Source organism: Trichechus manatus, unplaced genomic scaffold, assembly GCF_000243295.1.
Source record: "Trichechus manatus latirostris isolate Lorelei unplaced genomic scaffold, TriManLat1.0 scaffold00052, whole genome shotgun sequence".
Taxonomy (NCBI): Eukaryota; Metazoa; Chordata; class Mammalia; order Sirenia; family Trichechidae; genus Trichechus; species Trichechus manatus.
This window is the reverse complement of record NW_004443988.1, coordinates 7,724,123-7,748,594: the sequence shown is the minus strand read 5'-3', so window position 1 is coordinate 7,748,594 and position 24,472 is coordinate 7,724,123. Positions and strand designations below refer to the sequence as shown.

At 44.6% G+C, this 24,472-nt stretch overlaps 1 protein-coding gene across 1 annotated transcript; it reads right to left on the bottom strand.

Moving 5' to 3' along the window:
* GCKR (glucokinase regulator) lies at window positions 1–22,416 on the bottom strand. Its single transcript, XM_004377628.1, is given in 21 exon segments — window positions 1–172; window positions 1,635–1,768; window positions 4,205–4,354; window positions 11,044–11,127; window positions 11,223–11,320; window positions 11,507–11,603; window positions 11,974–12,041; window positions 12,404–12,501; window positions 12,705–12,803; window positions 13,952–14,048; window positions 14,051–14,069; window positions 15,787–15,892; window positions 18,596–18,690; window positions 19,635–19,688; window positions 19,873–19,939; window positions 20,291–20,364; window positions 20,714–20,782; window positions 21,682–21,750; window positions 21,909–21,961; window positions 21,964–22,063; window positions 22,357–22,416. Coding segments are annotated over 21 exon segments (1,863 nt in total).
* Window positions 22,417–24,472: the final 2,056 nt, after the last annotated feature.

Genomic DNA, 24,472 nt, shown 5'->3' with positions numbered 1-24,472 from the left:
TCACTGCAGCGCAGGCTCTAGGGTCTCCAGGGGTTCCGTGCTGAGTTTCTGACCTGGCTCAGTGAGGGCACTCCTGACAGCCTCACAGACAGAGGGAGCTGCGGCCAGGTGTGCCTGAGCCTCAGGGATTGAGCACCGGAATAGGAGGCTCAGCAGTGCTATGGGGATCACCAGTGGGAAAGAGGCAGGGAGAACTGAAGCATGAGAAAGTGAGGTCATCTGACGAAGATCCCAGGAGAAGAGCTTTCACTGTGGGAGTCAGAAGCTACCAGGTGAGATACAAGAATAGGAGGGAGTTTATCAAGACCAAAAAGTGGTAATGAGGTGGGTTACGAGCACAGAGAAGCCTTCATGCTGCCCCAGAAAACTCCTATTCATCCTTTAAGACCCAGATCAAAGAGTTCTTCTCCTTCTCTTCCCTGACTTCACCCCCAGACATACTGAAGACCCCTTCTCTGTGCCCCTGTAGACCCTTATTCACACCTCCATGGCTGTACTCGTCAAACCATGTCTCCCCCCGAATGGTAACTCCCTGTAACAGGGCAGTGTGTCTCTGAGCTTTGTAAACCCAGTGCCAAGCAAAGTTCCTGGCACATTGAAAATACTCAATAAGTGTTTGTTGATGCGGGCAGTGTGGTGCAGTGAATTACTTAATATGGCATTTTCAGCCATGCAAGGTCTTATTCCCACATAGTGATTGGGTAGGATTATACAAATAAGGTACATGTGGCCCACCAAGGGACTGGACAGCTTGCTAACAATGCAAATAGGGTGCATGGAACCCTGAGGGGAGTGGGACCATGCAAATAAGTTATATGGAACCCTAACAAGGGGATTGGTCAGTTTTGCTATCCTGCTAAGCTTAAAAAGAGCCAATTCCAGGGCAGGGGGGCAGAGCTCACTACCACCAAGAACAAGAGATGGGAGCAGAGTGCACCCTTTGGACCAGGGTTCCTTGTGCTGAGAACTTCCTAGAACCAGGAGAGAGAGAGAGAGAGAGCTATAACACCCAAGATGGCATGAGACAGCGAGAAGCAGCAGCAGAGAAAGAGTGGCAGCAACACCAAGAGACAGGTGCAAGATGGCACAGTAGGCTTCCCAGCCCATGTAGCAAGATGGCTACAGTGGGCATGTCAACCCACAGAGCAAAAGAGTTGAGCGTCTTTGGGCAGGAGGCTTCCTGGCAGAGTGGGGTGACCCCGGGGCACTTATCAACAAAGCTAAAGAGGTTTGTAACACTTGGCTGAGTGGGGCAGAGGCCAGGCTGAGGGGCCGAGGGGTGAGAGGATATGGGCCAGAGAGAGGCCTGCATGTGGGCACAGCCAAAAAGCTGTCCTGACCCAAGAACTGTATCCTGAGTTGTTCCTGATCCTGAATTGTAACCTGTTACTTCCCTAATAAACCACTTAAGTGTAAGTATGGTTCGTGAGTTCTGTGAGATGTTGCAGTGAATTACTGAATCCAAAGACAGGAGAGAGAGTACCAAGAAGACGGGAAGTAGTTGGTGTTAGAGTTGATGGAATAGTATGGCAGTTTGGAAAAGCTGGACATTCGGGACATCTTTAACCTCCACCTCGTAGAACCAGCTATGTGCTGATCCTTATAAAAGAAATTATTCATTTAGGCAGGATACCTGTTCCTTCTCACGTGCAACCTGGATGTGAGAGGAGATGGGTGCAACCCGAATATCATCCGACAGTGGCTGAGGGAAGTGGATCGCTTGGAGGAGGCTCTTGATGCATCAAGCCTTGGGCTGTCCAGACAACTGCTATAAAAGAAGTGATAAGTGTTGGGCTAGAAGGCCAGGAGATATGAGAACAAGCCAAGGGAGGAGAAAGCCAGGAGAATGAGAGGCTGGAATCCCAAAGCTGGCTGTAGAGAATTTGCCCCCGTAGGCGATCCCAAGCTCACAATCCCCAGGTGTAAAGAAAAACTGAGTTAAAGGAGTTGATGGTGGACCTTGACTGGCCGGGTTAAACTGGAGGGTTAATGGCAACTTCATCAAATTTTTGACTGTGCCCTACCAATACCACAGGATAGTAATCTTAAACTGAATTTACTCCCTCAGGTTTCCTCCCTGGAGCTCTGGTGGCACAGTGGTTAAGAGCTCAGCTGCTATCCAAAAGGTCAGCAGTTCGAATCCACCAGCTCCTCCTTGGAAATCCCACAGGGCAGTTCTACTACCTAAAGGATCACTATGAATTTTTTGGTTTAGTTTCCTCCCTAACCAAATCCATCGTGCACACTGCTGTTAAGCCTGTTCATTTGCAAGCACCGCCTCCATTTTGTCACTACCCTGCCCCTCTGTGTAGCTCAGCACTGTCCAATAGGAATATAATTCGAGCCATATATATCATTTTAAATTTTCTCATAGAAAGTAAAAATGGAAAAACAGGTGAGATTAATTTTAATAGTATATTTTATTTAACCTAATATATATCCAAAATATCATTTCAACATGTAAATAACATTTTAAAATATTAACGAGGTATTTTACAACATTTTCATGCTATCTTTGAAATCTAGCACAATTGAGATGCTAAATTTGCAATGTTAACGTGAAATGTAGTCCTACCATAACAAAACCACATTTAATGAAGAAAAAAAAAATGTACACTGCTTTAGTTTTTAAATAATATTAAAATTCAGTTCCTCAGTCACACCAGCCACATTTCAAGTGTGACCAGCGTTTCAGACAGCACAGGTCTAGCTAGATTTGGCAAGTCTAAATTCCTGTCTGGCTTCCAACCTTCCACAGTTCCTGTTCCCCCACAGTTCCCCACTACTCTGTAAAAGGACTCTCCACTCTAGTCAGACATGTGCCCCCTACATGCCATGCCTAGTTCCCCTTCTGGGCCTTGGCTAATGCTCTCTCAGGAATGTCCCTCTGTCCTCCACTATGACCACCAGGCCTAGCCCAAACATCATCACTTCCATGAAGCCTTCTCTTTTGCTGTAGCACATACTGATCCTACCTTCTTTGTACTTCTACTGAACTTTGGTAAGGACTATACAGTTTGGCACTTAATTGTTCTCTGTTTCAAGTGTTGGTTTTGTCTCTCCTCCTAGATTGTCCACTCTGGGATGGCAAGGACTAGATTATACAAATCCTTGTCCCCCCTATTCAGCCCACTACCAGGAACTAGAACAGTAAAGAATGTTTGTTTGTTTTTTGAGGGGGTGGGGGTTGGTTGGTTGAGTCTACTCACTTAAGAGGTTTGGTTTTGGGGCTGGTGGCACTCACTAGATGTTCATTGACTGATTCCTTTCTGTAGGGTAGCCAGATTTAGCAAATAAAAGTACAGGATATCCAGTTAAATTTGAATTTCAGATAAACAACAAAAAAATTAATATAAGTCTGTCCTAAATATTCCATAGGATAGACTTACACTAAAAAATCACTCCTTGTTTATCTGAAATTCAACTTTAACTGGGTGTTCTGTATTTTTTCTGGCAATCTTACTTTCATGGCCATCTGTTGTGCTATCTATTCGACATCCATTCCTCCTTGATTTTCCTCTGGGAAACTATTGCTCCCCCATTCTTGGGCCATATGATTTGATTGAAGTTCACCTCCCCTACTTTACCCACCAATTATCTTGAAGGGAGAGCACCAGAATCAGGCCTGGGTAGAGAGCCTCCTTACTGTGAAGAACAGTGATTGGTTCAAAGGTGGGCACATTACCCAAACCAAACCAATGAGAACCCTGCCCCAGCATTTGAGAGAATCATGGGACAGATAAGCTCCACTAAATAGGTAAGATGTTAGACTGGCATTGCTGGTGAACAATTAGCCACCTAACAAGGAAAACCTGCCTGAGAATGAGTTCAACAGGAAAGTGTTGCTAAGGGCTGAAGGTTCCAGAGCACATCATTTGAGTAGCTGAACCTAGCTGCGCTCCAACTTTTCATTTACATGAGCCAATCATTTGTCTTGTTTAGCTTAAGCCAGTCAGAACTGGGTTTCTGTCACATACTTGTAACTGAAAGGATCTTTCCAATAGTTTATGAATATGCATCCATGTGTGCACACACACACTCACACACACTCACTTCCTTAGAGGGGTGGATGAGCCTGGTAGGAGAGAGAGGAGAGGCACAAAACACAGCTCTTACCTCTAGTATCTCTTGTGCCTCTGCAGAATGCCCCCCTACTGCAGCCTCAGCTTTGAGGCCCGGCCTGCCCCACCCACCCTGTCCCTACCTGCAGCATGGCCAGGGCCTGCCAGAAGAGCTTAGAGTTGCTGATGTGGAGGTCCAGCATGTGGTTTTGTAGGATCTTCCCGAGAAGCACATGGGCCCCTGTACTCACTGCATTCAGCACCCACTTGGTACTTAGCTCATGCTGGAACTTCTAGACAGGACAGACATGGAAATATCAGAAAGTAGAGGAGTTGAGAGCAGCAGGGTGAACATGACCCTATAGTTAGAATCTAGGAATTGAAAAACTGGGGCCAAAATGCAGTCTTAATTTCCTTGACCAGCACCGGGTTTAAATGTTGGGACAGTCATCCTAAACCCGGACTGTACCAGGCAGAACTGGTGGTTTCACACGTTTGTAGTTTTGACCCGTGGTAGACAGATGCTTTCTCTGAGTCCTTTCATGGTAGGAATTTGCTCCTGCCAAAATTTTCCTTTTGGTCCCTGGGTACCAGACAAGGTAGGAGTGGAAGTCCTGGGATGCCTTCCACTAAACAACAGTCTGCTCAAGGGCAGAGATTGTGTCTTATTCTGATCCAGAGCCCTAGTCCTTTTGACAATGGTTGACACATGGTTGTTGATCAGAACATTTTTGTTGAAAAATTAACTAATTCAGTTTAATCCTTATAATAACCCTTGTGGGATAGGTTTTCTATCCCCATTTCTTCATCTGAGGAAACTAGAGCACAGAAGGAAATTAACTTGGCTAAACTCACATGGAAGGAGCCCTGGTGGCACGGTGGTTAAGCGCTTGGTTGCTAATCAACAGGTTGGCAGTTGGAACCCACCAGCCTCTCCACAGGAGTAAGATGTGGCAGTCTGCTTCCATAAAGATTACAGCCTTGGAAACCCTGTGGGGCAGTTCCACTCTGTCCTGTAAGATTGCTATGAGTCAGAATTGACTTGAAGGCAATGGGTTTAAACTCATATGGTAATGAAGTACAGAATCAGGATCTAAATCCAGGTGTTCTGATTCTATGATGAGGGCATTTCCTACTTTGCCACAATCATCTCCTGAATGAATGAGATAATGTATGTGAAAGCATGTTGAAAACTAAAACACGATAACTAAAACTCATGGTACAGTGAGTATGGTAACTCCCACTTGTCCTTGGCCCTGGTATCTTGTCCACTGTATGGGACCTATAACATCTATTATGGCACTTTAAGGGCAATAGGAGTTCAGTAAAGGTGTTGAAGGTATTAATTATTTGACCCTAGCCAGGCCAAGGAAACAACCTACTGCTACTTCTACCTCTTTTTCTGGAACTCTTGTAATAACTGGTCATACTAACCCCTGGCAGGAGGTGTATTGAAAATATTTAACAAGCAAATTGCAAGAACACTAAGCATAAGAGCAGAAATGTGACCAATCAGAATGGCTGGCTAGTTCGCAGTACTGGTGCTATAGACTACATGTCAGACTGCCCTGAGGGAGAGAGCACCATTAAATCTGAGTAACATCATTAATCATTTATACTATTAACTGTCATCGACACAAATGTATTTTAAAGTTTATATCATTTGGCGCTAGACACATGCATTTTAAAGTTTATATGGAAAAATAAGCCAGCAAGTATAGCTAGGAAAATTCTTTAAAAAAAAGAGTAATGAAGGGGGGACTAACACTATTGGATATTAATTGCCTAAATGCCCTTCATAGGAGAAGGCCCATGTAAACTATTGTACATGTACATGTGCACACACACACAAATGTAAAAAATAACGAGGAAGAGCTCTATAAACTGAAGTGGAGTGATTTTCAGGGTATCTTGTTAAGGTACAAAAGAGTATAGTATGCTACCTCTTGCATAAGAAGGGCAAATTTTACACACACACACACATATATGCATGTATATATACACACACTATATGTGCCCAAAAATCCCAGAAGGATAACTAATGAAGCTGGTTCCAAACAGGGATGGGTGGAAATGGTATAGAAGGAATAGGAAAGGGAATGAGATGTCTCTTTTTTATAGTCTTTTATATAGTTGTGGCTTTTAAACCATGTTATGTTATATATATATATATAAGATGAAATTAAATTAAAACTGAAAAAAAAATACTAAAATGAAAACCAAAAAGTACATATAAACCTAACTGTATATTATATTGATAACATAACCATAGAAGTTAAAAAATAAAAATTAATCCATGTGACTTTTGTCCACTTTACTCTGACTATACACCTCCAATGGGGTATGGTTAAAGGACAAAAAGAAGTGCAAAGAAATCTTGAATTTTTCTTGGTAAATGTGTTGATTACAGCGGTATTGGGGTAGCAGTTCCAAAACCGTTTTGGTAAGTATCGTAGGACTTAGCAAATGAGTAAATACATTGATGATGTTGGAAATCAACATTTTCATTAAGGGAAAAGAGAGATACTGATATGTAATGGGGGAAGGAAAGGAAGAATATACATACATACACATATATGTGTATATGTATACATGACTGTGCTTGTGTGTGTATTTATATATTTGTGGTTGTTAGCTGCCATCTAGTCGATTCCAACTCATGGCAACCTCACAGGTGCAGAGTAGAACTGTGCTCTACAGGGTTTTCAAGGCTATGACCTTTTGGAAGCAGATCACCAGGCCTGTCTTCCCGAAGCACCTCTGCATAGGTTGGAACTGCCAACCTTTAGGATAGTATCGAGTGCTTAGCCGTTTATATTTGTATATATCTTGCTCTTTCTACTGAAAAGGCTTAGGGACAAAAACCGTCAGCAGTGAGCATACTTAACACCCAGGTTTCTAAATACCAGTCCCTGCTAAAAAAGAACCAAGACACCTTGGCAAAATGACTGATTCCAGGGCTGGAACAGGGAAAGAGGTGAGCCAGCTTTTCGGTGCTTCCTGCTTAGGAGATTGACTGAGCAAACTATTGTACATGTACACATACATATGTAAGTAATAAAGAAGAGATGTGTAAACTGAAGTGGAGTGATTTTCTTGATATCTTGTAAAAAGAAAAAACAAGGTGGAAAAGAGAAAAAGCAAGGTACAGAATGCTACGTTTTGCATACAAAAGACAGGGAAATGTTTATATATATAATACATATATATACATATATAATACATGCCATATATATTTTTCTTTTTGCAGAAAGAAGCACAGTAAAGAATGCTCAAATACTGATGTGGATATGTCAAAAGGACACAGAGGCTGGCTTGAAGGAGCTCTCATTTTGAGCTTTAAAATGAATAATAACCGGAATAGATTTATTTTTCATTTAAAAAAAAGAATTCATGAGTCCATACTGGTACTAAACAAACAAATGTAGATGGAGTGGGGAGAGAATGGAAAGTTCTTCTTATTTACAGAAGAACGCCAACTAATAAGTGTAGAAAGAAGGATAGAAATAGAAACTCACCATTCTGAAACCACTATAGTAATAATTTGTAGCCCTGGTGGCATAGTGGTTAAGAGCTGGGCTGTTAACCAAAAGGTCGGCAGTTCAAATCCATCAGCAGCTCCTCGGAAACTCTATGGGACAGTTCTACCACGTCCTATAGGGTCACTATGAGTTGGAATCGACTTGACGGCAACAGGTTTGGTTTTGGTTTTTTGTTTTTGTTATAGTAATAATTGATTCAACCAAGAATCATCAGTGGATGCTAAAATCATTGGGTGAAAGATTGCTAAAGAATAGGATACGGAGAAATCTAATGGACATCATCTTATCCAAATAATCAAACTTAGCATCATCATCATCACCATAATAAAGGACAAACTGATATCAAGTGCTTTCTGATGTGATACACTGAGGGTACAACTTCATGGTACTCCTGCTGAAAAATGTAACCTGAATATAATGAAAAAACAGGCAAACCCAAAATGAGGCACATTCTGGAAAACAACTGGCCTAGACTTCTAAAATATCAATGTTATAAAAGACTAAAATAAATAAATAAATGGCTAAGGAACTGTTCTAGATTAAATGCAATGCATGATCCTTGATGGATTCTGGATCTGGAAAATAAAAACAGTATTAGAATATTTGAAGAAATTTGAATATGGTCTGTATATAAGATAATTGTATTGTATTAATTTTCATTTTCCTGGTGTGACCATTATACGGTAGTTATGTAGAATGCCCCTGTTCTTAGGAGACACATGCTGAAGTAATTAGTGTCATGATATCTTCAATTATCTTTCAAATGCTTCAGGGAGAAAAAAGAAGATTAAACAAATGCTAATGATTGATGAAGCTAGGGAAAAGCCTATGGGTGCTCCTTGTACTAGTCTTGCAATTTTTCTGCAGGTTTGAAATTTTCAAAAAAATGTGGGAGGGTTTTATATCACAAATATTTCTACAAGGAAAGATTTAAAAGCCTCAGTGGATGACTCCTTATTTCAACAATTTCAATACATTTAGGAAGAGAATAATCAGCATTGAGTAAAAGACAAAAACTAGAAAGACTGATAGATTTGACTACGTAAAAATGTAAATAAAACTTCTCTACATCAAAAATACATAAATAGCCCTTAGGAATGGGAACTAATATTTGTTCTATTCCAAGACACTCCAGTTGCTTTGCAGGAGCAATTTAACTCCACTCAAGGAAACTGCCTACCTCAAGGGACAAAAATTTATCTCATTCCTGGTGTGCTAAATGATACTTATACTCCCAACACAGCCTGTACTCAACTAGGGTACTACTTATGTGGACATCAGGTTTACACTCACTTGCCACTAACTTAGCCTGTGTGTTCAGGATAATTGATAGATTTTTCGGATTTTTAAAACTACTACCTGTTATGGATTGAATTGCGTCCCCCAAAAATGTGTGTCAACTTGGCTAGGCCATGATTCCCAGTACTGTGTTATTGTCCACCATTTTGTCATCTGATGTGATTTTCCTATGTGTTGCAAACCCTACCTCTATGATGCCAATAAGGCAGGATTAGAGGCAGCGGTGTTAATGAGGCAGGATTAAATATACAAGGTTAAGTTGTATCTTTAGTTGATTTCTTTTGAGATATAAAAGACAGAAGCGAGCACAGAGACGGGGGAACTTATACCACCAAGAAACTAGCGCCAAGAGCAAAGTGTGTACTTTGGACCCAGGGTCCCTGTGCTGAGAAGATCCTACAGCAGGGGAAGATTGACGACAAGGACCTTCCCCCAGAACCGACAGAGACAGAAAGCCTTCCCCTGGAGCTGGTGCCCTGAATTCGGACTTCTAGCCCCTAGACTATAAGAGAATAAATTTCTCTTTGTTAAAGCCATCCACTTGTGGTATTTCTGTTGTGGCAGCACTAGATAACTAAGACACTACCTCGCCATGTTTTCCTAGGGGGAAAATCCTATAAATTTCTATAATCAGGTGAGCGCAAGCTACTTGGGAGAACTCCCAGGAGGGACAACTGCCTCCTTCTTTATGCATACTGTGCGGGCTTCAGTTCCCACAGCAGATGTAATACAACTGAAAAAGGTAGTCCAAAAGTTTTCTCTGACCCTAGCAGGAGTCATAAATGGCACAACTTCTGCTCTGGAAGCTCAAGAAACTATTCTAAATTCACTAGCTAGAGTTACCATGGACAATCACATAGCCCTTCATTTCCTTTTTGCCAGCCAAAGGAGAGTTTGTGTTACAGTAAATACTTATTGCTGCACCTATTCAAATACTACAGGACAAGTAGAACAGTCTGTGGCTAGGCTAAAAGGGAAAAAAAAGTCAGCTGGATCTCTAAAACAGACCCAGCTGGATTCTCAGACATGTTTTCATTGCTTAGGTTTTATAATATAGATCTCCTGGCTTTAAGACTTATTACAAAAAAAAAACTAAACCTGTTGCCATTGAATCAATTCCAACTCATAGTGACTGTATAAGACAGAGTAGAACTGTCCATAGGGTTTCCAAGAAGCACCTGGTGGATTCGAACTGCTGACATTTTGGTTAGCAACTGAGCTCTTAACCACTTGTATAAGGACTAATAATTATTTTGTTTCTGTAAATTGCAGCTGGCCAATGTATCCTGTCTATAGTCTAAAATGCTACTTCATAGCCATTGTCACATCAAATGATGTAACATCTTAGATTCATGTAACATGCAAAATCTGGATATCATGGATTAATGTTTTATGGCCTGACTTTATCTTTCCTTACCAAAAGACCAAGAAAGAGAAAAGCAGTCCTTGACATCCAGGAACTGGCATGACACTCACATCTAAGCTATGACGTTTTCCTGTTGAATCTAAACAATCTGACAGAAAACCAAATATCCGACAACGTCACTCTGTGACTGTGATGAAGTGAGATATAAAAAAAAAAAAAACAAAACTACTGGCCTTCCCATATATACCCCCTCTTACAAATCAGTAAGAAAAAGGTAAATACCCACAGTAAGAATAGACAAAAAACGTGAAGAAGCAGTACATGAAAGGAAAAAAACCAAACGGACAATATATATCTTTAAGTAGTCAACCTCCATAGTAATTAAAGAAATATAAATTAAAACAACACTAAAATTCCTTTTCTGTTTGTTTTTTGCCTTGCTGTTTAGCAAAGATTAAAAAGAACTATGTTACCCAATGTTAATGAAGGCATGGGGAACTAACGGTTTCATGCTTTGTTGTTTTATAAACCTCTTTGGAGAGTGTTATGGATTGGACTGTGTCCCCCCAAAATATGAAGTGGAATTCTACCCCTTAGACCTATGGATGTAATCTTAGGTAAGGTAATCAATCAGTCAGCTGAGGTCATCCCAGTGTATGAAGAACTTGCTCAGCTGGCTTTGTGGAGGTCTACCCTCCAGCCTTGATTTCCTAATTTCTAGAATCCCCCTCCTCATAGTCCCTCACTACAGATTTGATCTTCCCATTCCCAATACCTGGATGAAGTTCCCTTCGTATTCAAAGAAGAGCAGTGGCCATGTGATGCTGATGATGGAGAGAAAGAGCTTCTTCAGAGAGGTCTGAAGAGAAAGAGAGAGGAACAAGAGAGGCATCTCCAGGAAGTCCTTGCTGTAACTGTCATCCCATGGTCTCCTCCTGAAGGCTGGACCCTCACCGGCAAGGACTGCCCCACAGTACTGTGTGCTAAGGCCTGGATGTTGGCAGTCTTCTCTTTTACTTGCTTCACCAGTGTCTGCACCTCTGTGAGGTTGTCTAGCAGAGAAGGGGAGGGCATCAGAGCTGAAAGGCTTGCTGTTCAGCTGTTCTTCCTGTTCCCCTTGGATCCAGTCAGGACACTGGCCCTGTCCCTCTCTCTGAGTAGCTGTCCTAAGACCCAGAAAAATGATAGCTCCCACTGCCTCCATCCCCACAGTCCATCGCTTCCATCTTCCCTCTCACCATCCAGTGTGAAAATGAAGATCACAGTGTCATTCTCCGTGAGGGACGGCAGGACAGAAGACTGAAAGTCCTCCTGGGAGAAGGAGAACCGGGGACCCTAGAACAGAAGAAAATGAAGAATCCTTCCCATGAAAAACCCCAGTGCGTAGACTTACAGACTGAGGAGGATCTTAGAGGACGTCTTGTACATAGCCCTCTCATCTACATATGATAAAACTGAGGTTCAAAGAGGGGAAGTATTTTGCTCAAGATGGTGCAGTAAGTCAATACAAGAACCTTGGACCAGAGCCAGGTTTTGGTGTTCTCCACACTCCATGTGCTGCCCCAAAGTCTCACAACCTCTAACCCATATTCTCTTCTCTAGACTATCCCATTGCACTCCCCCACCTCTCTGCACCTTCCTCTTTTCTCCCACACTCTACACTCCAGTGACCTTCACAACTTCGCATGTCCCGTTCCCCTCCAACCTGCTCAGCCTTCTGGTTAAACATTTCACTGTGATCACCAATGAGAAAGCCACGGATATCATGGTAATCTGGGAAGTTTAAGGACAGGGAGAGAATGATGGGTTTTGGAGGAAAGGAAGGTTCTAGGCTTGAGGGGAGTGCAATGGAGCTGGGAGGAAAAACTTAGTCTTTTCTGGATACAGTGAAGTTAAGAGGGGAGTAGGGTGAGGCACCATGCACATGGGACGTCATAGCAAGCACAGAGGTGGGAGCTGAGGGATCAAGGACTGAGTTTGGGTTCAAATATGCATTGGACTGAAATCCCATTTGGATAGGAGAGGAGGGACATTGAAGAGGAACCCTCGTGTTGGGAGTAGGGAAGTGTTTGTACAGTCAACCAATCGGTTGGGATTAGGTAGAATCAGGAAGAAAGACTGGACTGAGGTCCTACCAGCACCAAAGGTGTGGATGCACTCTACTCCATCCATGATGGCAATGATGCCGAGGGTCTGCCAGCCAACCAGGCACACCCAGCCTTTCTTCTCCAGGCTGAGGATGGGTCAGAAGTCAGGACATGAGAAGCAGGATCACAGAGGAAGCAGGTCAGAGATCAGAGAAAGATGCACAGGGATTTAAAAAAAAAAAAAAATGCCTACCAGGACCCTCCAACATGCAGACGAAAGACACATTGCCCATTACTATGTCTCAGAAAGTCTCCCCTGTTCTCAGGAAGTTCCCCCTGGTCTAAACACCTGGTGCTGGCTTGCTTCATCACGGCTGCGATCTTGCAGCTTTGGCTGTAGGTCACCTGATAAGCCCGCTCAAATGTCCTCAAGATTTCCAGGAGACATCTGGGAGAAAGGCCACCAGCTCCCAGGGAGGGCCTAGTGCCTCCTCAGAAAGCCTGAGTACCTCCCCTCAGGGAGGTGAGGAGGCACAGTTCCCTTAAAACTAAGTTCTTCTGGTCTCTAGTGAAGGCCAAGAGAGTGGGGCCAGACTGCATTCAGGAGGGGCAAAAAGGGCTTCAGTGGGCAGAAAATGAAAGAGCACAGAGAGGGACAAGGGCATCAAGGGGGCACTGGGAAGAGGATGGGATCCAGGGAGATGGGATCTCAGATCTCAGGATCTGAGAGTTGAGGTAAATGGGCACTCTGTAAGCTAATTTAGCTCTAGGGCTAGAGACCCTGGGGAGGGGAGTAGGCCCAGAGCAGGACGAGCTATTCCCTGCAAGATCTGGACCACCCTGACAGCAAAGGACTCTCAGAAGTTAGGTGTTATGAATTGAATTGTGTCCCCCAAAAATATGTGTTGTAAATGCTAATGTCTATGCCTCTGGTTATAATCCCATTTGGGAATGAGTTGTCTTTTTTATCTTAATGAGGCAGGATTAGTGTAGGGTGTGTCTTAAATCAATCTCTTTTGAGATATAAAAGAGATTAAACAAGCAAATTAGGAAGCAGAGATGGGGGAAGATTGACGCCAAGCACATGGAGATCTTCAAGGAACCAGGAAACAGAAGCTGAAAAGACAAGGACCTTCTTCCAGAGCTGACAGAAAGAGAAAGCCTTCCCCTAGATCTAGCACTCTGAATTCAGACTTCTAGCCTCCTAAGCTGTGAGAAAATAATTTTCTGTTAGTTAAAGCCATCCACCTTGTGGTATTTCTGCTACAGCAGCTCTAGGTAACCAAGACACTAGGTTAGCTTTGGATGCCCTAGGCAGACTCAGCGGTTAGGTCTGGGACCTGAGGAATCCAGGTCCACTGGAAACAAATCAGACTCCAGCCCTGTGTTGGGAACAGCACCATTCACCTGCCTGTTCGTTTTCCAGGGGAGAAGTGGCCGAGCCTCCGTCTTACTACCACCAGCCCAGTCTCTGGATCTCGACCTTCCATGCCCCAACCCACTTCATCCCTCCCTTTCTCTGAATGGGATGCAGTATGGCCCTTGCCTCCAGCCCCTGCCTGATTCTAATCTCATTCTTGTTCAGATCCTCTATACCTCTGAGATGCTGCAATGCCCCGGTCCACAGTCTTGTGGGCTGCCAGTAACAGAGTTTCCAGCAGGATCTTGGTGGCGCTTCTTCCTTTCATCCGGAGGAACCACTGAGGCCCTCGGGCTGAGGTGGTGCGGACACCAGGGAGGGATTAGGAGAGGAAGGAGGATGAAAAGGCCATTGGTCAGTGACCACTGGGCATGTACTGTGGCCCCCAGTATGCTGTGAGGAGGAATGCTGGGGTGAGGGCTTAGCTGAGAGAAGAGGAAGGAAAGGGGCTACCTCTAGTCATTTCTTTTTTTCTTTTATTGTGCTTTAGGTGAAAGTTTACAGCTCAAGTTAATTTCTCATACAAAAATATATACACATATTGTTATGTCACACTACTTGCAATCCCTATAATGTGACAGCACACTCCCTCTTTCCACCCCAGGTTTCCCATGTTCATTCAACCAGCTCTTGTCCCTTCCTGCCTTCTCATCCTTGCCTCTGGACAAGAGCTGCCCATTTAGTCTCTTGTATCTACTTGAACTAAGAAGCACACTCTTCATGAGTATTATTTTATATTTTATTGTTCAGTCTAATCTTTGTCTGAAGAGTTGGCTTCAGGAATAGTTTTAGTTCTGGGCTAATTGAGAGTCTGGGGGAACTCTGGTCATTTCTATGGTGCATTCAGGACTCTGTGGGAAAAAGTCACAGTGATTGGGTCTTCTGTTAGCTGGGGACAGTGTTTTTCAGAGAGTGGGTTTCTTTCCAAGAACTTTCTGCCTACTCTCTCCACCATCATTTTTTATGGTAGTTTGTCAGTCCAAACACATGCTTTGGACAGATGAATGAAACAGCCACTGTAATGGTACAGATATGTAACAGAACACACCAAACAGAAAAGAGATTCCACAGAGAGACTGATAAAAGTAGTGACTAAGAAAGGGAGACTACAGATCAAGAGTTGCAGAGAGGAGGAAAGAGAGACGAGCATCTGAAGATGAAAGACGGAGCTGGTGTATACTATGGAATTCCTGCGTTCTGAGCTCACAGAAGGAAGATCAAGGACAATGCCACGGATGTGCCCATCCCTGGCAGGGAAGCATGGGCAGAGATTTTGCTAAGGTCCTTGGCCAAAGTAAGGGTAGATGATGCTAGTGAGTTATATTGTTGTTGTGTGCCGTCAAGACCATTTCGACTCATAGCGACGGTACATGACACAGAGAACTGCCCCATAGGGTTTCCTAGGCTGAAACCTTTAAGGGAGCAGATCGCCAGGTCTTTTCTTGAAGAAGCCATGGGTGGGCTCAAACTGCAGACCACACCAAGCTCTTAATTACTGGGCCACCAGGACTCATTATGCTAGTGAGACTCATCCACAATTCAGAGAAGAAAAAAAGGAATGGAGCACTGGAGGCTAAGGAGGCCCACCCAATTTTGGAGAGGGTTAGAAAGGGCAGAAGAATGAAACTGCATCCCATTTTTTAAAGCCCATATTTGAAATTTAGACATATATGAAGAGATATTGTAAGACAAAATAAGGCAATTCACCGTTATATTCAATACTTTCTACACACAGCTACAAAAATCCCCTTTCGAACAGAAACTACCCTAGAGCATTTAAGGGTTTAGTGATTACTGATTTGAGATGCCGGTTGTTATGAAGATAAAGCATCGTAAGGTGAAAAAGTAAATGAGAAAACCGAATTTGATTTACAACATTTTAGCTGATGCAATGCTTCAGAATTTCGACAAGATGTAAGAGAATCTAAAGTTAGAGGCCCTAAGGAAGTGGCAAGTAATCTCAAGGTACTAGGGTTGGGGAGAGAGGGGAAAAGGAGGAGAAAGACCCTACCCCGATTGCAGGATTGAGCACAAAAGGTTCCTGTTTCTCTTGCAGCTTCTTCATGCGCTCTGCTACTTGGAGGAATGTTGAACTCCAGTCTTCAATGAGGTCATTTCTGGGGTCCAAAAAAAGACAGAGGCGAGGGATTATCTGTGAGAATCTTAAAGGAAGGAGCTCAGCTAAGGGTCAGGATCAAAGACCAGATTGGAGTTCGGTGTTGAGGTCAATAACTTTATAGGGCTTACAGGGGCACTTGTCCCTGAACGGCAAGGACGGAGGTTTAATAAAACGTTCAGCAGATTAAGCCCAGAACAAAGTCAAGCGCTCAAGTTTAAAACCCAGCCTGAGACCAGCACCTTTTTTCGTGTCCTGATCCCCGCCTGTGTCCCACTGTCAGGGCCACACTAGCCACACCCTCTGCAGACCCCTGGGGGAATGTCTGTCATCTGAATGTAAAAGTTGCCAACTTATTTTCAGTCTGAAGGTCCATCAGAAGCCCTTCCCATTCCTGGAATTATATTCTGAAAATCCTCCCAAATAGTGAACCCCTCGCTACCTGAGAGAGAGCTAACAGTCCTTAATAAGGGAACCAAGCTGCAAGGTAGGAAGTGTAGCACTTAACAGCTGGCAAACATGCCTTGAGTGAATTAATCAGGAACAAAACAATGTATTAATGAGACAAGAGAGCTACAGGCTTGTTACCTGCTTAGGTACTGTTATGGGTTGAACTGTGTCTCACAATTCTGTACTGAAGTCCGGGCTCCTGTACCTGTGGATGTGATCCTATCTGGCAGTGGTGCTTTCTTCTGTTATGTTAATGAGGTCATACCAGAGTAGGGTTTGTCCTAAACCTAATCACTTCTGAGTTATAAAAAGAGCCAAACAGACACAGAGACACACAGCAGGAAGACAAAGACAACTTGTGAGGACCTGTCTACAAGCAAAAGAACACCAAAGATTGCTGGCAGACACCAAAAACTAGGAGAGAAGCCACAGAAGGAATCAACACAGCTGAGACCCTGATTTGGACTTTTAGCCTCCAGAACTGTGAGAAAATAAATGTCTGTTCTCTAAAGCCACCCACTTGTGGTATTTCTGTTACAGCAGCACTAGGTAACTAAGACAGGCACAAGCCATGGAATCTCAAAGAAAGAGGATCTTCTGTAGTTGATCACAAATAGCTTTGCTAGAGGATGACTTGTGAATCACCCATTGTGGGACTACCTCAAAGAATTGTCTGTACATGGCATCCCTAACTTCCCTTATCACTCCATCCCTGCAAAGTTCCGTCCCTTTTTGCACCTATTTTTTAAATATTTTTTCACCTGTGTTACATATAAGGCAAACAATTTTCAAATATTTCATACCCATTATGTAAAGTGTTTCCTATAATTTGTCCTCAAACTACTTCTGAAACTTCCTAGAGACCTAAGCCTTTTATAACAAAGAGAAGACAGTATTCATACTTTGTGGTTTAAAACCAAGATTCCCAAACTTGGCTGGTGATCAAATCCACCTGGGGAGCTTCCCCCCCCCCCCACTACCTACCCATTTCTGGGTACCACCTCCACCATGAGATTCAAATTCAGTAGTTCTGGAGAGGAGTCCAACAATCTGTATTTTTAAAAAGCTTCCCAGATGACTCTGAAGATTAGCCAATTTTGGGAGCCACTGATTTAAGGAACAACTGGAAGATCTCCACGCCTACATTGTTTGAAATTCCTCATTTCACTTAGTCACAGTGCCTGAAATTAGCATCCACTGCAGCAGATCCTTTTTGGTGATGGAGAGTCTTCCATTAAAAAAAATCAGGGTTCAGAGTATCTCAGACTCATTTACACCTTTGTATGAATTACACTACAAATCTAGAATCTGGGGGTTAAAAAAAAGTAGCTCAGAAAGAACCCAGCTTGACCCCAAGATTACCAGTAAATACACAAAGCTCCTTCTGAGTAATCAGCAAGCCTTTGCTGGAATACCTCAGTGACAGGAAGCCCTCAGCTTCATCAGGTGGCCCAAACTTGGCTGTGCGTCAGAATCACTAGGGGTGCTTTCCAAAAAATAGATATCCCAGGGCCTTACCCCACACTTACTAAATCCGACCTCTTAGATGTGGAGCTAGGAAACTGCTTTCTTCCTTGTTTCTTTTAACACTCCCCAGGCAGCTCATCCAAAGAATCACATCTGAGCACTATTGGTTTAATATACTGACCTTCTCTGAGATCAGACAGAATGGCCATTTAGATAGGGAATAAGAGTAAGAGGGAGGTGATTTGGTGGCTCAGGGACCTCAGGGAAGGGGAACAGCGTGGGGGATTTGAATAGCCAGAGGGAATTAGAGGTGCCTGGAAAGAAGAGGGAGAATGGGCACTAAAATAAGGGAGTTGGACAGAGAGGAGTAGTGAGCCGCTCAGTACCCACTAATCCTTCTTTGTAAAAATGCTTGGGGCCCACGCCAAATGAAAGAACAGATCTTTATGGTATTTGTTATTCCTGGCCCCATTTTATCCTCCTGCCCTTACCTTCCTTGCCTCTTAACTCCCTGTTTTGAACGTATGCTATTTGGTATTTTACGTATCCTTAGTAAGCTGCCTTCAATCCTTTCTGAAACAAGGAGAGGATGAGTAAATGAAAGAACAAACCAAAAAACCTCATATGCTTAGTGGCACCCCATATTTACTTTAATGTTCTGAGATTTGGTGAACAAGACCATGTTTACTGTGCCCTCTCCTCTGTGGTTGTGTAGACTTTGAACATGTTCCTCCTGGCCTCCCCCAGGGGTCAGGTGAATCACCACCTTTTATTACAGCAGGCTCACCTGGCCATGCTCACTGGGTTGAAACCCACCAAGACTGGCAAGAACACAGCTGGATTATCCACGCAGTAGTCCATTTGGCCTGCCACAAAGGGAGCCTGGTAGTAGGGAGGGAGAGGAAGACATGATGAAAGGGGTTACTCTGAGTGTGTCGGAGGCCTATGTGCATCAGAATCTCCCAGAATGCTTGTTATAAATGCAGATTCCTGAGCCCAGTTAAGATCTGCTGAATCAGAATTTGAAGGAGAGGGCCCAAATACCTAGATTTTTAACATGCTCCCCAAGGAAACCACATGCATGGGAAAGTTTGAAAACTACTCATCTAAATTATAAGCTCCTTGAAGTCAATGTCCTGTTCTCCTTGTGTGCCTCCTTCCACATCTAGCACTGTGCAATCTAGTTTCTGCTCAGTGAATTCATAGACTCAGAGAGCTACAGAGTTGAGAGGAAACTTGGAGTCATTGAGTCTAATACATATCAAGCAAACTACCTGGAACTCTGGTTAAAATACAGACTCAAACTCCGTAGGTCTGGTGTAGGGTATAAGATTCTGCATGTCTCGCAAGTCTCACGGTGTTGCTGATACTGCTGGTGCAGGCACCACACTTTAAGTATCAAGGGATCCGCTTTTTTTGTAAAGGGCAAGGGGGTAAATATTTCAGGCTATGTGGACCCTATGATCTCTGTAGTGAAAGCGGCCATAGACAATATGCTAATAAATGGGCGTGCTTATGTTCCAATAAAACTTTATTTGCAGAACAGGAAGCTTGTCAGATTGGTGCCAGCCTAGCTTACTGACCCCTGGACTGGTCCATCTATTTGGGTTGTTGAATGGATTGATACACAGTTATTCTGTGATAGGATTCCTTCTCTTCCCACATCCACACAACTGGGTCCAAATTATTTAGACTAAAATCAAAATACCTTGTGCAAATGTTTCCTGCTTTTGGCACCCACCTCATCAATCTATCTTCCATGCTATTCCATTCCCACCCCTTTCCTACCTGTAAAATAGATACACTCAACTTGTCTTCACACTCACAGACAGTCCCACAGAAATGCCAATGACGATCACTCTCTTCTTCCCAGCAGCCACCTAGGAGAGGAGGATGGATGAGGTAGTGCCACTGAGGAGGGCTCTAGGGTGCACACCTGTGTGGGGATATGAGGACTAGGACCAGAGGAGGGGACAGACTTTCACTGAACTATTAGGGCTTTTATGTTCCCTTGTGGAGGAGCAGACAGAAGTCTCTGGTTGAGAGCCAGTGGAAAGCACAGACCTTCTTCAGCTCCTCAATCCGGTGCAAGGCACTAACTTCCGTTCCCTCCCTAGAGGCCACCACAGACCTAAGAGAACAGACTCGAGGGCAGTGGCAGTGGCTGGAGAGCAGAAGCCTATGGTTTATTAGGACAGGTTGTATTGAGAGAAGGGAATGAAGGGAAATCTATCACTGACTGAGCACTCACTGTTTGCTGGACACTGTGTAGATGCTCTGGAGGACTAAAAAACTGAAATAGCTATAAGGGCCACCAGTCAGGCAGCATAAGTATGTGAAGTGGGCCAAGTGTAAGGTGGTAGGAATGAATGGTGGGGACCAAGGCAAACTGGACACAATCTCTGTCTAAAGACATTCAAATTCAATTTCCAAAAAGAACTATTCAGGCCAAATAAAATATTCACATGGCAACTTGTCTTACCTGTCATCCCCTGCAATGAGGTAGGTGTAAAGAGGTTTCTGTCTTAGACCTTTCATCAACTGGTTAAAGGAGACCTGTCGGGAAGGAGAGAATATGAAGAGGTAACGACAGTGAAAGAACAGATTGTCTTGGATTTTTAACTCCTAGATGGCAGAGGCTGTGTAATTCTCTTAGACTCATGCTTAACCCAGCACTGCTTGGAATCTGATATTTACAGCCATGATTTTGAGATGATTAATCCAGCGGGATGTAGAGACATTGGCAATAGACTGGTAGGGCTCAGATGTGCTCAGAAGAAAGGGGACCCCATGGTGAGAGGTCTAGTGAGAGGTCCACCTAGGAGCTTAGTGATGATGAGCTTTATGGTCCTGAGGGCCACCTTGAGAATGGGAAGAAAGGGAAACTGGGAGTCTGAGTACTCACGGACATGAGGAATGCCATCCGGCCAGACGTGCCTCTTCCACTCAGTACCACTAGACCCCCCTCAGGCTCCTGAGGAAGGAAAAATGTCAAGGTTGCCAGGGCTCAGCTCAGGCTGGGGGAAGCACCTTCCTTTCCTTCTCAGTAACAGAACAGGAGTCAGAGAGACTCCTTATCCCTCCGTTCACAGCAAAAGCGAACGGCTAAAAGTGAACACTAAGCAGAGTTGTGTAGCAAAACGAACATTGGATATGAGAAAACAAACTTTAGTCTGACTTCCATCTCTGACTTATCTGTTTATTCAAACCCTTACTTATTCCAGAAAGGACTGAAAACATCTTTCCATCTAAATAAAAATAAACATTAAAAGCAGTGTCACCCAGCAATTCTTCACTGGGTGTATCTGGGCAAATTACTGTGGCTATTCCAAGTCTTTGTTTTCACAGGTTGTTGTGAGGGTCATGGGTGTGAAAGTGCATTGTAAACTCTAAAGCATTATGCAGATGTTGTTGTTGTTGTTAAATGCCCTGAAGTCAGTTCTGACTCATAGCGACCCTATGTACAACAGAACAAAACACTGTCCTGTCCGCTGCCATCCTCACAATCGTTGTTATGCTTGAGCCCATTGTTGCAGCCACTGTGGCAATCCATCTCGTTGAGGGGCTTCCTCTTTTTCGCTGACCCTCTACTCTACCAAGCATGATGTTCTTCTCTAGGGACTGGTCCCTCCTAATAACATGTCCAAAGTATGTGAGACATAGTCTTGTCATCCTTGCTTCTAAGGAGCATTCTGGTTGTACTTCTTCCAAGACAGGTTTGTTCGTTCTTTTTATTATTATAATTATTATCAATAAAGTGACAAGAGAGAAAGGGGGACTGAGATTTACACAAGTGAGAAATAGAGACTAAGAAAAGAGAAAGGTAGAGGGAAAAAGAAAAGTTTAGGCAGGGAGCAAATGGAGGGTTAGTACCTTCAGCACTTCCTGAACTTTCCCAGCCACTTGTACCATGGTGGTCAGAATTGATTCGCTGTAGAGTCGCTGTAGAGAAGAGGCAGGAATTAGAAGTCAAGAAGAGGAGGACAGTGGATTTGGGGAGGGCTCTCAGGCTTTCCAAAACCAGGTGCCATGGTCTGAGAGAGCAGGGATTGGGGTTGACATCTTTGTTTGCAGTGTTCAGGGAATGATGTCTGGGTCACCTGGTACATGGGCATGATTTGCCCCTCCTCTTGGAAGATTTCAGCATCACATGGCCCAGCAGTTGAACAATTTTCTGGGCATCTGCTTTGTCCAGATCCCGGGTCAGTGGGTTTGACTTCTCTGTGATTGGCAGGGCTGCCTCATACCCAAACAACTAGAAGGGAAGGGGAGACATGATGTGGGCAGGAAGCCAAAGCCTCACTCATGCCTATGAACTGGAGGAGGGAGTGGCAACAGGCACCATGTTTGGACTCCCACCACACACACACACACACACACACACCAAGGACTTAGCCTACACTTGGTACTCAGCCTATTGAGGAAAAGATGATGGAGAAAGAAGATGGGAAAGGAGGGGGGTGCACAAACCCAGGGGTGGAAGGATTTCCAGATGAAAAATGATTCTAGGAATCAGGGCAGAAGGCTAACATGAAAAAGTGGTCTCACCTCCCATTTGCCAGGTTCCAGAGTCTCAATCACATGTTGAAATCATTTCGTGCCCGACATGGTTCCACGCTGTGGCCGCACTGTCCTGCCTGACTCTTCAGTGACACAACTCTGCTTCCAGCTGGCAGGGCCTTATCTGAGCCACAGTGATGATTAACCCAAGTACCCCGCCCTCTCTGAGCACCACCCCCTGCACCTCCACCTGCACCCTTTCCTGGTCACTAAAACCTCAGCCCTCTGGCTGCCCTAGTGAAGTCCCTGGGTTCCTCTTTGTGTACCCTGACTCCCCAGCCACTGCTTTGGCCCCCTGAAGAGGAAGGCCCAAGGCTCACTACTCTTGACTTTCAAGGCACAATGCCCCCTTCTCTGAGGGACCTGGAGCCTGGACATGCAGGATAACACACCCAGGCCCAGGCCAGGACAACGAGAATCCCTGGGCAAGAGCATGCTGGTACCAGGGTGCCTCAGGAGGCCAGAGATCAGGGTCCTCAGGGTCAGCAGAGATCAGAGGCCTGGGCCATGGCTTGATCACATGCTCAGTACACACACATGCCCTGCCCCACTTGCCGCATTTCACTCTCTTCTCTCAGAAAGGAAAGCAACAGAAGCTCAGAGCCCTAGGTGTACAGGCACTGAACTGGATATTACAAGGGGGAAAAATTGTACAAAAATAGAAATACTGCAATGAGAATTAGAAGCCGAGGTATCTGCCCTAAATACAACATTAACCAACACTTATTTACACTGAGCAAAAGGCACTTTTCACATACAGTATCTCATTGGATACATCAACATTAAGAAGTAGATATTGATACCCTCATTATTCAGATGATGAAACAGGCTCAGAGAATTTGAACTGGCTGCTTAAGATCACACAGCTGGCAGAATTGGAACTCACACTCAGGTCCCCTCACCCCAGATCCATGCTCAGCCAAAGCATGAAATAATTTAAGGATTAAATGTTTATTGAATGAATGAAGTAACTAACAAATCAGTGCAAATGAATAATAATCACTTATTCACATAGTGTTGTAAAACTTATAAAGATCTTTTCCCAACATTGTCTCATTTAATCCTCACAACAGCCCTGTGAGGTTCCATACGCTCTGATACACAGGTGGGAAACCTGGGGCGCAGGGTAACCAATTTCTCCAAAGCCACCCAAGAAGTAGCAGAGCTAAAACAAGAACCATAGGTCTTTGATCTTCAGTTTTCCCCCTAGAAACCCGGTACTTTTAATAATCGCTCCAGCGCTTAACATAATGCCAGATACACAGGACCCGTAGCCATGGAGTCGATTCCGACTCGTGGCGACCTTATAGGACAGAGTAGAACTGCCCCATAGGGCTTCCAAGGGGCGGCTGGTGGATTCGAACTGCCGACCTTTTTTGGTTAGCAACCAAGTAGCTCCGAACCACTGTGCCACCAGGACTCCAGACACAGAGGAGACACGCAATAAATATTTGCTGAATAATTGAAAGAATGAATGAGAGACTGAACGGAATCAAAGTCCGATCGTGAATGAGGAACGGACTTTTAAAAGCTGACGCACTCTTACACGTAAGGGATTGTTAAAACAATTATCTCGATCACTCTGTTCCCTCCTCTCTTATCCCCCTCTTCCACTAGAGGTGGAATTTCTCCTCCCAACTTGGCTAATTCCATCCGGGGAGGGTGGGGCTCTCCCAGGTGCTGAAGACCCTGGCACCTGCGCCCCTCCCCACGCTCCCGCCGGCTTCTCGGATTGAGCCGGGAGAGTGAAGGATTGGGGGCCCGGGAGGCCGCCATTGGGAGGGTCGTGGGAGGAGCCCCGAGAGAACAGGGGGGTAGCGAGGGAGGATGACGGCGGCGAGAACCCCGGCGGGGCGGGGCGGGCCCGCTAGTCCTGGCCGGGCTGCGGCGGAGCGAGCGGGGCCAGCTCTGCAGAAGGTGGCGGCTGGCTCGCCGGGCCGGTCACATCCCGCTGCAGGGGTTGGCAGAGCAGCCGCACTGCCGCCCGCACCGGGGACCCAGGCCAGCGCCAGGCCTTGCCGGCAACGCCCCCTCCTCCGGGCAGCCTGCGAGGCCTGTCCGAGCTCCGGGGCTCCGCAGCCCCGCAGCCCGCGCCCGCTCCGCC